Source organism: Balaenoptera acutorostrata, chromosome 19 (genome assembly GCF_949987535.1).
Source record: "Balaenoptera acutorostrata chromosome 19, mBalAcu1.1, whole genome shotgun sequence".
Classification (NCBI taxonomy): Eukaryota; Metazoa; Chordata; class Mammalia; order Artiodactyla; family Balaenopteridae; genus Balaenoptera; species Balaenoptera acutorostrata.
This window is the reverse complement of record NC_080082.1, coordinates 63135726-63150146: the sequence shown is the minus strand read 5'-3', so window position 1 is coordinate 63150146 and position 14421 is coordinate 63135726. Positions and strand designations below refer to the sequence as shown.

The 14421-nt window shown below is 56.6% G+C and overlaps 2 protein-coding genes across 7 annotated transcripts in view; one reads left to right on the top strand and one right to left on the bottom strand.

Moving 5' to 3' along the window:
- CDC42EP5 (CDC42 effector protein 5) overlaps positions 1 to 5704 on the bottom strand; it is a 73897-nt gene extending 68193 nt beyond the window's left edge. Inside the window, exon 1 of the mRNA XM_057533660.1 lies at positions 5596 to 5704. The gene's annotated coding sequence lies outside the window, so the exon portion shown is untranslated. The remainder of the gene's footprint in view (positions 1 to 5595) is intronic.
- A 4022-nt stretch (positions 5705 to 9726) lies between these two features.
- Positions 9727 to 13310, top strand: LOC130705662 (leukocyte immunoglobulin-like receptor subfamily A member 6). Of its 6 annotated transcripts, none has more exons than XM_057533575.1 (8): positions 9727 to 9797; positions 9957 to 9992; positions 10177 to 10461; positions 10609 to 10911; positions 11137 to 11433; positions 11691 to 11993; positions 12942 to 12983; positions 13144 to 13310. In XM_057533575.1, exons 1-8 carry the CDS (start codon positions 9764 to 9766, stop codon positions 13278 to 13280), a joined length of 1437 nt encoding a protein of 478 aa, XP_057389558.1. In that variant the 5' UTR covers positions 9727 to 9763; the 3' UTR covers positions 13281 to 13310. The 6 variants fall into 6 exon arrangements, with proteins under 6 accessions (XP_057389558.1, XP_057389556.1, XP_057389557.1 ...); XM_057533573.1 differs by having other exon boundaries at positions 12939 to 12986; positions 13135 to 13310; XM_057533574.1 differs by lacking the exon at positions 12942 to 12983 and adding an exon at positions 12282 to 12330 and having other exon boundaries at positions 13142 to 13310.
- The last annotated feature ends 1111 nt before the right edge of the window (positions 13311 to 14421 follow it).

Sequence of the window (14421 nt, the reverse complement as noted above, 5' to 3'; positions counted from 1 at the left end):
CTCAGGACCAGCAAAGCTAACTCCTACCTCAAAGCAAGCTCAGCCCACTTAACCACCGCCCCTCCCCAGACACACACACCTGCGTTATCACCACACTTGTGTCTCCTCAAGGGGTCATCTTTGAGCCGATTATGAAAACCAGAGACCCCTTTCCAAACCACCTAGAAGTCTTCCTGATTCATCCCACTCAACTGCGAAGGTATTCTGTTGTAGGAGTTGTGGAAGGGTTACATGAGGAAACCTCATAAACCACGGAGGTGCTGATCCACTCCTCACCTAGTGGTCACACTGGTGCGGGAGCTGCAACACCGTTTATCACCGTCACAGCCCTGCTACAGTCCAGTCCCTGCGGAGTGGCGACCATCTCAGCACGGCTGTGTGTTCATACCTTCCTTTCCTGAAAGTTACCCTCTTGTCTTAAGGATAAAACCCAGGCACGCTTGCAGGGTGCACTAGACGCTGTGTGAACAGGGCCCAGCACCCCCTGAACTCCAGGGCTCGGAATAGCTCCCCCTCTTCCCGGCCCAGGGTGCCGGTCCCTCACCACTCCTGCGCTAACCTCTGTCAGCCCGGGTCTCTCCTTCGCCAGAAGGTCCCCACGCTCCCATCACAAGGCTGCTGGGCTTCCACCTGTCACTGTGCCTCACTGTTTTTCTCCTTCTGTACAACTGAACGAAACTAGACCCAAATTATTTATTGTCTAAATATGTGTATCGTCTACTGTCATCATCAGAGCTCCATGAGTCCAGGGCAAGAATCGGTCACCTTCACCAATGAATCTCATGTCTGGATATAGTAACTGCTCAATAAACATTGGAAGGAAGGAACACATTTTGCATTTTCAGCGTCTCGGGAAAGGGAACGGGCTTCTCCAAAGTCACACAGGTTCTATGAAAAGCAGAATGAGAACTGGAACCAAGCAGTGCGCTGGGCGCTGCCACGCATGTGTCTCTCGCTTCCACGGCGCTTGGACGGAACAGACCCAGGGGCGCCCCTTCCTCCAGACTCTGACCGCCCTCCAAGCTCCTCTCCAGTCACAACCTTGGAATCACCCACCCAGCTCTCCTCGGCCTCCGGGACCAGCCCACACCATTTTCTGAGCTTAGCTCCGTACTGCCGACCAAGCATGAGCTCCCACATTCGTCACCATTACTCCGCCGGGTGGAGGCCGCCGTCACCCGCCTGGTAACGCGCATCTGCCGCTCTCCCACACCTACCCGTCTCCGCGCTTCTCTTTCCACCCGACGCAGCGGCTCGCGAGGGCGTGAGACAGCGTTCCGCGAACTGGCCGAGGAGAAGCCGGAGGGCCCGAGCTCACCGGGAAAGGCAGAAGCAGCGCGGTGGCCGCGCCCGCCTCCAGGACGTGCCGAAGCCGTCCCAGCAGCCGTGGGTGAAGCCCAGGACGCCACGGAAGCCGCCCGGCGGACGGAGAAGAACCCGCACCAGGCCCTGCGGCTCCGCAGGCCCGGGCTTCTCCCCGCGCAGACCCCACCTCTGGACTTCCTGGATGAGCAGGTGAGACTCATCCAGGAGACGGGCGACCACCTGCCCAACCTCCGCAGGCTGCCCGGCCCCCAGGCTGCGCTGGGCGAGCGTCTCTCCCAAAGGCTCCGCCTCAAGCACCACTAGGAGCCCCCGGAGCCCAGCGGGCTGTGAGGAGCCCCTCTGGGGTCAGGGCTCCTCCCTGAAGCCTCTCTCTGCAGCCGCTGGGCAGCTTGTTAACCACCCTGGAGCCCTCTCCAAGCCTTGGGCCAAAGGGAAACAGGAAAGATCTCTGCAGCGAAAAAAAAAAAAAAAGAATCGGAGCCCAAACTGGGCTGTTCCTAGGCCCCGCCCTGCGACCTCAACTTTCTGTCCTGGCACGAGTGTCACTCTCTGTCTTTGGGTTTGGCCCGAGGCGAGGCAGAGTGCGTGGGGTCTGCTGAGACCCAGATGTGGTCTGGAAGGTCCCAGAGCCTGCTGTCTCCTGGGCCCCATCCTGCAGGGAGAGCAGCATGAGGCCCTGGGGGGCTGTTCCTCTTTCTGAGCGGCTGCTAGGAAGGGACCGGTAACGTGCAACACAGAGCCCGCACCTTGTCACCCCGCGTGCATCTGTCTGTCCTGCTGCCTCTGTGGACTCTGTAAGACACCAGCACGGCTGGGGACCATGGGAGGCACAGCCACGACCCCGACCCTCACTGCCCTTCTCTGCCTCGGCGGGCTTTCGGGAAGGGAGGGGGGAAGGGGCCCCTCTCCTCCCAGGTCTGAAACTGAGAGACCCCAGGTCTAAGAAGGCTCAGCGGGGGCAGAACTTGGTGGGGGAGGAAGGATGTGCTCAGCCCCAGATCTGACCCCAGCGCTCAGGGCCCAGACCAGGCCTGGAGCATCTGTGTGTGCTGGGGGATGGGCGCTCACAGGGAACTCTCTCCCAGGGCTGTGCCCGGACCCATGGGACCAGGTCCAGGCAGGTGAGCCTCCCCAAGACCTGCTGCAATCCCATAAGCCCCTGGTCATCTGGGGGGAGCACAGCAGGTCTGGGATGATGGTGACCAGTCTGGAAGGGGTCTGGGGGTGACAGCTGGGGAAACTGAGGGGAGAAAGGCACCCTTGACACTTCGGGTCTGATTCCTTTCCAGGAATCCACCTGACACCCTCCATCTGGGCTGACCTAGGCCCCATGGTCACCAAGGGAAGCCCTGTGACCATGTGGTGTCCGGGGTCTCTGAGGGCAGATGTCTACCGCCTGTATAGAGAGAGGCCCTCTGGACTCTGGGAGGCTGAGGCCCCACGGGACTCCAGTAACAAGGCCAGTTTCCCCTTTGAATCCTCGATCTCAAGCCCTGCAGGGCGGTATCAGTGTGTCTCTCGCAGCAGGAAAGACAGGTAGAGTGGAGTGACCCCCTGCCCCTGGTGGAGACAGGCGGGAGGGAGGACCCGGGTCCCCTCCCACTGCGGCGGCGTCCTCACAGGCAGAGGGAGCAGAGTGTGGGCGCAGGGGGACAGACGTCTCCCCTCGCAGCCCACACCTGCGGTGAGCGGGGTGACGCTCCCCCTTTAACCCAGCCCCTCCCCCTCCCTCAGGGGTGCACAGAGCCCCCCCCTCAGCCCAGCCACGCCCTGTGGTGGCCTCAGGAGGGAGCGTGTCCCTGGCACGCAGCTCACAGTCTGCAGCAGGCACTTTGCACCTGCTGAAGGAGGGAGGTGCTGACCCGCCCGACACAGGACATCGAGGACCCATGGGAGGGGACAGGCCGTGTGCCCTGTGGGGCCCGTGAACTCCTCCTGTGGGGGGACCTGCGGATGCTATGATTCTCCCAGCTCCCTCCGCATGTGTGGTCACACCCCAGTGACCCTCTGCATCGCCAGGTCACAGGTGAGGGCCCCCAGCCCCATCGTTTCCTGGACCCCTGACCTGAGCCTTGTGCCCAGTGAGCCCTGGGGTGATGGGGGTCAGTGATACTGCCCTCCTGGGGCAGAACCACTAGCGAGAGGCTTGGCAGGACCCGGGAGAGCTCTCACTGCAGCCCCAGTGAGCAGTGTGGGGTGAGCGTCCCCCTCGGTGCCACTGCCCCTCTCTGCAGGCGCGTACAGGGAGGCCTCCCTCTGAGCCCAGCCGGGCTCGCTCGTGCTCCGTGGAGACAGCCTGGTGCTGGTGGGGGCCCCTGTCCTGCCCCACGTCCTGACTGTGTGCTCAGCGTGCTGGGCCCAGAGTCACCCCTGGTGGGGATGGGGTCCTGGGAGGGGGTCCTAGAGCAGACACTGAGATGGGCAGTGGTCCAGGGAGAGTGAGTGAGAAAAATGGAGCGGGTGCCGGGAGATGAGAGAGACCCACACAGGGGGGCTGAGAGCAGCTGAGAGGGGGTCACAGACAGGGTCCCTGGAGAGAGGATGGTGGTCCCTCAGCTCAGGGTCAAGGGTGTCTTGGGGGTGGCTCTCTACACATCATGACCTTCCTCGCCCCCAGGAATGTACAGGAAACCCTCCCTCTGAGCCCAGCCAAGACCGTCAGTGCCCTGGGGAGAGAACACGGCCCTGCAGCGTGGCTCTGAGATCTGGTCCGATCCCCTCCATCTGTCCAAGGAGGGGTCACTCACTCCTCCCCAGAACCTTCGTCTGCAGGACACGGCTCCACCCTTTCAGGCCAGCTTCACCTTGAGTGCTGTGACCTCAGCCCACAGTGGGACTACACATGCTACAGCTCACTCAGCACCTCCCCCTCCCTGATGTCACAGCCCAGCGACTCCTGGAGACCCTGCTCTCAGGTGAGGAGCCCCCTCCCCACATCCATTGAGGAGCCAGACCCTCGGCTCACAGCCCCGTCCCAGGAGGGCTCTGAGCTGAAGGAGGAGAAGAGAGACACAGGGACGCCAGCCACAGGTGGCCCCACCCCACGGAGGGACGGACAGTACAGGGGGAGCCCCTGTCCCTCTACGCCACTCACCCCACCACAGGGTCCAGGCCGTGCTAGGTGTGTGCACAAGGGAGGCGGGAGGGCGGAAGCTGGGAACTTTGAGGGAAGACACGGAGCTGAGAACAACATGAAGATGCAGACACGCCACACCCTCCCTCTGTCCTTGTTCCAGGCAGCACTGGGGCTGCAGACTCTCACCCACAGGCACGAGCGCCGTGTCTGCTGGGTAACAGCGTCCTCTTAGCCTAGAGGAGACACCGTCTCCCCAGTCCTGGGCTGAGCTTCTGTTAGCCCTTCCCCACTAAACCTTTACAGAAGGGTCGCTTCCCACCGGACCTGGGGGTGGCAGTGGAGATGAAGGAAGGGGGCTTCATGTCTCAGGTATAACTGAGGTCACTGGTGCCTACTGGGTGGTCATAGTGAGGAGAAATGCATGAAGGGAAGATGCCCAGCTGAGAGAGGGGGAAAGAGCAGGTGCCCTCCTCGCCTCTGTCTGGGTGCTGATTTCTAGGAGCCCTTAGAGTCGTCACGGCACCTATGGAATCAGCCCCACGATATGAAGGGCAGAGTGAAGGTGGCCTCTCATTTTCACGTCAAGGAGGTGGTGGGATTCACTGGACAGCTACATGTAAGTCATCAAATTAGAACACTCCCTCACACCATATACAAAAAAGACTCAAAATGGTTTAAAGACCTAAATGTAAGACATGACACTATAGGACTTCCCTGGTGGTGCAGTGGTTAAGAATCTGCCTGCCAACGCAGGGGACACGGGTTCGAGCCCTGGTCCGCGAAGATCCCACATGCCACAGAGCAAGTAAGCCTGTGTGTCACAACTACTGAGCCTGCGCTCTAGAGCCCGCGAGCCACAACTACTGAGCCCGTGTGCCACAACTACTGAAGCCCACGCGCCTAGAGGCTGTGCTCCACAACAAGAGAAGCCACTGCAATGAGAAGCCCGTGCACCGCAACGAAGAGTAGCCCCTGCTCGCCGCAACTAGAGAAAGCCCGCACACAGCAATGAAGACCCAGCATAGCCAAAAATAAATAAATTAAATAAGTTAATTTTAAAAATGATAACAGGTGTTGGCAAAACTGTGGAGAAAAGAGAACCCTATGCATTGTTGGTGGGAACGCAAATCGGTGCAGCCACTGTGGAAAACAGTATGCAGTTTCCTCAAAAAATTAAAAATAGAACTACCTACCATAACATCCAGCAATTCCACTTCCGGGTATATATCCAAAGCAGATGAAACCAGGACCTCAGAGAGATATCTGCACTCCTATGTTCACTGCAGCATTATTCACGTTAGCCAGGATATGGATACAACCTCAATGCCTGTCGAAAGATGAAGAGATAAAGAAAATGTGAGATACGCGCACGCGCGCACACACACACTGGAATGTTATTCAGCCTTTAAAAAGAAGGGAATCCTTCCGTTTGGGAAACGTGGATGAAGCTGGAGGACATTATGTGAAGTAAAATAAGCCAGACACAGAAAGACAAATACAGCCCGAGCTCACTTCCCTGGGGGATCTAAAATAGTCAGACTCATAGAAACACAGGAGAATGGTAGTTGCCAGAGGCTGGGAAAGGGGTCAATGGGGAGATGCTGGTCACGGGGAACAACATTTCAGTTACGCAGTTGAGTAACTTCTGGAGATGTGATGTACAGTGATGTGACTAGAGTTCACAGTATTCCATTGTAGACTTGAAATTTGCTTACAGGATAGACCTTAAGTGTTCTCACCACACACACACTCACACACAAATGTTCAGTATGTGAGGTCATGGATATGTTAATTAGCTTAATTGTGGTGATTATTTCACAAGGTAAGTGTATATAAAAACATCAAGTGGGACTTCCCTGGTGGTCCGGTGGTTAAGAATCCACCTTCCAATGCTTGGGACGCAGGTTGCATCCCTGGTCAGGGAACTAAGATCCCACGTGCCACGGGGCAACTAAGCCCACGAGCTGCAACTACTGAGCCCGTGCACTCTGGAGCCCGCGCACGCAACGAAAGGTCCCGCCTGCCACAGCGAAGATCCTGCATGCCACAGCTAGGACCCAACACAGCCAAATAAATAAATAAATAAATAAATAAATAAATGTTTTTTTAAAAAATAAAAACATTAAGTTGTACATCTTAAATATATACAATTTTTGTTACTTATATCTCAATAAAGCCAAAAATTTTTTCTTTCATTTAATTACACCAAGCACATTGGTAGTTATTCCATTTCTAATTTTAGGCAGTTACTCCATGTTAACATATGTATTTACATTTTTATTTCTAAACAACTATGCATTCTCCTCCTCCATTAGAGAAGACAATGTTCTCATTATGCTTTACCTGAAATATGGGTGCTCTATATGTGTGTATGTGCGTGTGCACATCTGTGTGTCTGTGTGCACACGTGTGGGTGCATCTGTGGGTGTGTGTACAAGTTGTGTTTGTTAATTTTTCGGTGCTTTTTTTCTCATGTTACATCTCACTTTCTCCATTACATCTCTTAGTATTCCTTTCACTGAGTGCGAAAATAGTAAAATATCTAAGAACTTGCGTCTCTGGAAATGCCTTCTTTCACTCTCATTCTCTCTTTATCAAGTTACTTGAAAACATTTCTTATTTCAAACTAAGTGTGTGATTCAGCTACGAGGAGAGGAACATACGTGTGATGGGTAAGGGATCCATCCCCGCAGAACCCTCCTTATCTCTCAGGAAGACGCAGCCTGACGTGGTGGGCTTAGCGGAATGGACGCAGCTCCCACAGGTCAGACGTAGTGCCTGGAATCTCCTCGCATTTAGGGATTTACCCTCTGATGAGCCTTTCACTTTTGTCCCTTAAAAATAATTTGGCTCACTGTAAAATTCTTCCCAGTGAATTCCCTGAAGGTATTTCTCCAATATCTTCTGGCATCGTCTTTTGGTAGGGGGTAGTCTGGTCCCAATGAGCTTGTCATTCTCTTAATGGTAATTTTCATTTTCTACAGGAAGTAGTTTCAGGACATTTGTAGGGCCCCAGGTCCTTGTTTTTTTTCAGTTGAAATTTACACAAAATAGAATTAACCATTTCGAAGTGTACAATTCAGTCTGAGATACTTTTTTTTTTAATTTAACCTTCATTTTCTTAATTGACCAGGAAGGGTCAAGATACAGATGTCACTTTAAATACATGTGTCCTAGCACTTAGCTGGCCTGTCCTCATCTCTGAAAAATGTTCAATTCTTTATTTCTTTGGCTGTTGTTGTATGTCATGACCTTTCCTTCTGACACAACAGATATGACGTTGGCCCTCCTCATTCTATTCCCCAAGTATCTTGAATTTCCATTTCTGGTCTCTCTAACCTTCATTCTGGAACATTTCCTCAATACTGTATTCAGTTTCATAATGGGTCCCTCAGCTGTCTTGTCCTTGATGGGATGACATTTTTTAATGTGTTGATTCTACTGGATTTTTCATCTCTACCTTTTCTAACTCTTTTCAATAACTGCCAGTTCTTCTATAAAATAATCCATATGGCTGCCTCCCTTTCTTTTTCAGATATGTAAACACGCTTAATTTAAATCGACTGTCGTATTTTCCTACTGATTCTTTTTTTTCATATTTTTATTTCAGCAAAGTCACTCATTGTGTTGTTATACAATTGAGATATTCACATCAAGTATGTTCTATACTTTTTTTCACCTCTTTATTGGTTTCCTACTGATTCTACTTCCTGGCCTAGGACACCCCCATGCGTCAGCAGACGGCTGTCGTAGCACTGTCATAATTACTGGGTCACTGTGATGTCCATTCCTGTTAAAGGCGCTCCCCTCACACCCCCGATCTTTCCTAGAAGGCTTCTCCCAGGGCTGTGCTGGGCGTCAAGCGACCAGGGGAGACCGCTGCAGCCGCTCCTGCCCTGGGCTCTCCACCGTCTCAGACTTAGCACCTGCTCACGGCCGTGCCCTCGGGGATGGTCCAATGGGACCCTCACACTCCCACGAGGGGACGCCCATGGCTGACAATCATGGACTGAGTCTGTTTCATGCCACACAGGGGAGGTGGCTCAATGCTGACCACGGGCCTGGGGCAGTGAGCAGAGCCAACCCAGTGCCCGTCCAGAAACGCGGGGAAGGGGGGCCGCAGCTTCAGCCTTCACCTGGAGCCCTGACCCCTCCCCGCCTGTGAGGCCCTGGGTCCCTCTCTCTGTCCACACAGGTGGGAACCTCCTCCCTATGACCCCCTGATGATCCCGGCCAGCGGGGGCCACTCAGCCTAGTTCCCTCTTCTTTGCTCTGGTTCCCTCTCCATTTGGGGAACTTTCTTTCTCTTTTTCTGCATGTGTCTGTAGGTACGTGTTTCAGAAATATTCAAAACAGCATTTCTCAGTGTTAGGAGCAAGGAGGGCTCTTGGGTGGGCACCACAATCACCCACTTTGCTGTGGAGTCTGAGCCCAGGGTCCTTTCCTGTCCCACCCACTCCTGTTGTCACCTGCTCTGGAAATTAACAATGATGATCCTGCAATGACCCTGACACCACTGAGCTCACAGCCACTCCGAGGAGTGGGGCTCGTGACAACATGCAGAGGAGGAAACTCAGGCTCAGAAAGGGCACTGCCCTCAAGGTTACAAGAGCAGTGGGGACAGACTGAAATAGAGATGTCTTCCTTCAAAGTGAGACCTCTAACTCAACTCAACGTCCCCCAAGCTTCCAGGCAGGATGACAGGACGGGGAGGAGAGCCCTGTCCAAGGATCAAGGGCCACCAAGCAGGCAGGAACGACTCAGGGGCTTGTTCCCAGGAAGGTGGGGCGGACGCTGTTTCAAGAAAAAGGGAGAAGTCCCTGAAGGGGGCTGAGATAGAAAGCAAACCCACACCGCGGGGCCAGGGGAGCAGGCATGTTTCCTTCCTTATTTCCCTGAACTTCTCCTCTGTGCTCATTGCCACGTTGACCTCCACAGAGCTGTAGGTAGATGTTAAACGTGCGTCTCTGCTGATCTGAGCTCTGCGGGGCAGCAGGAACCTGCATCCTCCCTGAAGCATCTCCAGGGCCTGGGTGACCCCTGTCCATGGTGAGGCCCCCACAGGGACGTGCTGATGGACGGGCTGAGGATGAAGGAGACCCCACGGCGAGGCTCTGAGAGGGAAGGACGCGCCCGGGTCACCCTCACCTGGAAGGGGCGTCCCAGGAAGACACCGGGTCTGTCATGGGAATGAGAGCCAGGCTGTCAAGCAGGGGCAGTTCCCCTTCCTGTGGGGCTGCTGACGTGACAGCCCCGTGACGGGGAGGACCAGACTCCCAGTGGACACACCCTCGGGTCTCCGTCCTGAGGGCACTGTGGTCTCCTCCATCTGCACCGCCTGGACCACAGGGACGAGACGCCATGACCCCCAGCCTCACGGCCCTGCTCTGCCTCGGTGAGATGGAGGAGGGGGAGGGGAAGCCCTAGGCACGGAGGGACCCCCCCCCACAGCCAGGCTGCTCTGTCAGGAGACCCCAGGACTCAGGAGGCTCATGGGGAGGAGAGGCGCTGCTCAGGACTCAGGGCAAATCTCTCACAGGGGTCTCTCTTCCAGGGCTGCGTGTGGGCCTGAGGACCCACGTGCAGGCAGGTGAGTCTGTCCCCAGGTGTCCCAGCTCCCTCCTGCTCAGGGGGACAAGGGGCCACCCCCAGGCAATGGGGATGGGGAACAGCGGTTCTGGGCTGAAGGAAGGGAAGTCTGGGAGGTTTGGGGCTGAGAGCTGGGGACCTGGGGGTGAGGATGCCTTGTGACCCAGCCTCTGACGTCCTTCCAGGGACCCTCCCCAAACCCACCATCTGGGCTGAGCCAGGCTCTGTGATCCCCTGGGGGAGCTCCATGACCATCTGCTGTCAGGGGACCCTGGGGGCCCGGGAGTTCCGTTTGGATAAAGAGGGAAGCTCAGCTCCCCGGGACAGACAGCCCCCACTGGAGCCCAGGGACAAGGGCAAGTTCTCCATCCCACACATGACACCGCCCGACGCAGGGAGATACCACTGTTACTATCTCAGCCCCACTGGCTGGTCAGAGCGCAGTGACCCCCTGGCGCTGGTGGTGACAGGTGAGAGGACACTCGGGGGTCCCGGCCTCAGGCTCTGCCCTCAGGAAGGGGGTCTGCTCTCAGGGGTGTGTCCCTCTCACAGCCCAGCCCTGGGGGAGGGGAGGGGGGTGTGAGCCCCATTTCACAAGCTCCTTCCTTCTCTCCTAGGGGTCCACAGCAAACCCACCCTCTCAGCCCTGCCGAGCCCTGTGGTGACCTCGGGAGGGAACGTGACCCTCCACTGTGGCTCACGGCAGGGATTGGACAAGTTCATTCTGACTAAGGAAAGAGAACCCAAGTCCTCCTGCACCCTGGATGCACAGCGACGCCCCTATGGGCAGACCCAGGCCCTGCACCCCGTGGGTCCCATGACCCCCAGTCATAGGTGGACGTTCAGATGTCACGGCTTTAACAGGGACACCCCCCACGTGTGGTCGGCCCCCAGTGACCCCCTGGAGCTCCTGGTTCGAGGTGAGGAAGTCCCACCCTGGCCTCACGCACTTTTGAGGCACGAGACAGATTATTAGATGCTTTTCTCCCAGGATTGTCCCAGATGAGAGGGTGGGTGAGGGGGGAGTGGGGCGCACAGGACAGAGACACAGAGTGTGAGCGACAGTGAGGCCTGGGGACCAGGACGGGAGAAGGGGCTTCATGGGAGGAACCAGCCCCTACAGCCCAGGGCTGGTCTTCCCCCAGGTGTGTCTGGGAAGCCCTCCCTCCTGACCCCGCAGGGCCCTGTCGTGGCCTCTGGACAGAGCCTGACCCTCCAGGGTCACTCTGACGTCGGCTACGACAGATTCGCTCTGACCCAGGAGGGGGGACAGGCCCTCCCCCAGCGCCCTGGCCGGCAGCCCCAGGCTGGGCTCTCGCAGGCCGACTTCCCCCTGGGCCCGGTGACCAGCACCCACGGGGGCCGGTACAGATGCTACGGTGGGCACAACCTCTCCTCTGAGTGGTCGGCCCCCAGTGACCCCCTGGACGTCCTGGTGGCAGGTGAGGAGCCAGCTGGTCGGTCAGGGACCCCGACTCTGCACAGGCCCTGCCGGGGGAGCCCCAGGTGGTGATGCTGGGACCAGGCGTGCGGGGTCCCCAGGGAGGGAGAGAGACAGAGAGAGACGGGGGTGGGCAGGGAGAGGGAGAGACTCAGAGAAAACAGACAGACAGCGATGAGGGGCCTCAGGGAGGCCCTGCTGAGTCGCAGTTCAGAACCAGGGGGGCGGGCAGCCCCTCACCCCCCTTCCTCTCTCTAGGATGGTTCCCTGATACGCCCTCCCTCTCGGTGCAGCCGGGCCCCGTGGTGGCCTCAGGAGAGAACGTGACCCTGCTGTGTCAATCAGGGAGCACAAAGGAAACTTTCCTTCTGTCCAAGGAGGGGTCAGCCCGTCCCCCACTGCGTCTTAGATCAAAGTACCGAGATGGGCATTTCCAGGCTGAATTCTCCATGAGTCCTGTGACCTCAGCGCACAATGGGACCTACAGGTGCTACAGCTCACTCAGCAGTTACCCCTACCTGCTGTCACAGGCCAGTGCCCCCCTGGAGCTCGTGGTCTCAGGTGAGGGACCCTGACCCTGTCCTTTCTGACTCAGCTCAGGGCTCTGTCCCCTGAGCACCCTGGGCTGGGGTGTGAGTGAGGGGGCTGTGAGGGAGGGTCACCCAGAGGGGGATCTGCCCCTCAGAGGCCCTCCCATCCCCTCCCACCCCACCCCCTCACCTGGGATCCTGGAGGTGACAGGTGGGCAGCGGGAGGGTCTCCGGTAGGACACAGGGCAGGTGAGGGGAAGAGTTTAGTGAGGTGGGGACTCCAGGGTCAGCCCCACCCCCTTCCTGTCCTCATTCCCAGGACCCGCAGGGGGCCCCAGCCCCCCACCAGCAGGCCCCAGTTCAACAACTGGGGAGTCCCTGAGGCCTCTCTGTTCAGGGGGAGCACTGGCCACCCCAGGGCAGTTGGAGACTCTCTCGGAGGATCTAATGCCCCTCAGCTCCGCGGGGACAGGTTTGTCTCCCGAAGGGACTAGAATCCAGCAAAGATGCAGGGGGCCCCCAGGGACCCAGGGGCTCTGAGGCTGGTGGAGGAAGGGTGGGGGGAAGAGGGAGACGCTGGGGGCGAGCTTAGGGCAGGAGCATTGGGCTGCGTGGGGAGAAGCAGCCCCCGCCCCTCAGCCCCCGTCCTGACCCCCAGGGGGCTCTGGGGATCAGCTCCCCACCGTGGAGTCAGGCCCGCAGTGGGGTGAGGGAGGGTCCTTGGGACGTGGTGCTGGGGCTGGGGGGCAGGGCTGGGTCACACCTCAGTTACCAACTGAAGCGCCTGTTCAGGTGAAGGGCCCGCACTCCGCACTGTCTGAGCTCGGTCAGCTCAGGGTCCTGTCCTCAGGAATGCCTGAGACAGTAAGATAAGAGGGGGCACAGGGGGCTCCACAGAGGAGGACACAGAACCCAGGAGAAGGGCTCGTGTCTCCCCAGCTCCTCACTCACACCCTCACTTTATGATTCTCATGAGCAGGTGACACCATCCACCCACCACAAAACAAGTCAGACGCCAGCAGTGATTAGTAAAAGACGTCCTCAGTTATGGGGCTGGGCTCCGCGTTTCTGTCCTGTTGAGGATAGAACAAAAGGAACCGGTACCCTGGGTGGACACCCTGGATTCTGGGGTGATTCTGATCTGCTCTGACCTCTGTGACCTCTTTGTCCACAAATCCTAGCCTCACACCCCGAAGACTACACAGTGGAGAATCTCATCCGGATGGGCGTGGCTGGCTTGATCCTGCTGGGCCTCGGGATTCTGCTCTTTCAGGCTCCACACGGCCACGGAGGAACCCAAGATGCAGCCAGGAGCTGAACACAAGAGGGAACCATGCACCGTCCCGAGTGGTGGAGCACTGGACACGACCTTATGTGCCCAGGACGTTCTGGAAGAGAATCTGCAGCACGTGTTGTGTGAACTGTCTGACCGGGGACGGAGAGACACGGTGTGGGTGCAGGAGAAGGTCTGGGAGTCCCTGTGGAGGCCTGGGCCTCGGTTAACCGTGGTGCCTTCCCTCCCCGCCAGTGGTGACTCTCGCTGACTGCCCCGTCCCCTCTCACCCCTGTGCCGTGAGGTGCATCCCACATGGCAGGTCTGCGTCCACACCTTACGCACGTTCTTGCTCTGGCCCACTTTCATGTAATACTTCGTTTATTTTTAATTTCCACATTGGCTGCTGTGTGCTATCGACCTCCATCCCTTCACTCAGAAACAGAATGTCGTTAAAGTAACTGAATAAATGGGTGAACTTGGGGTCCTGTTTCGAACAGAGAAATCCAAAACTCTTCCCTAAAACTCTCTCTGGACCCCTCAAGCCCTTCTCTCCTCGTCAGATGACACCTGGTATAGTTTCTCCAGAAACACCATTAGTGTGAAGGAACACCCTGGCATTTGAAGTGACAGCCAGCTGCTGTGCTGGTAAATAGGCTTAGGAATTTATCATTTTGTAAAAAGCCCAGATGTGTGGCATTTGTCTCTTTCTTTAGTGTAAATACTCTCTTCATGGCCAACCTCGTGGTACCTGTATGAACGCGCTGAAGGCAGAGTGGGGAAGTAATGAGTAGAATTCTCTTTCCCAGAGAACTGAGTCTGATCCAGCTGGAGCACAGCTCAATGTTGACCCCAATGCACACAGATGAGTCCTTTATATAGAGCATCATGATTAGATCATTTCCACGTCAGTTTTATGCCCTGGTTTCCATGAAATTATGATGCCAAACTCCTAGTCCATCCACATGAGAGGCAAAAGAGAAAACAATGGAAATCTCAGCTGTGGGAGAAACACTGAGCACTTTAAATCCCAATACATTATTGGTAGGTGTACTAATTGCCTCAGTCAATTTGGGGAGTAAATAAGAATCATCGGTTAAAAGGAAGAGACACGCAGCTCTGACCCACAGTTATATAACCTAGAGGAACATGTGTACATAACCATGAGAATACATTCAGGAGAACT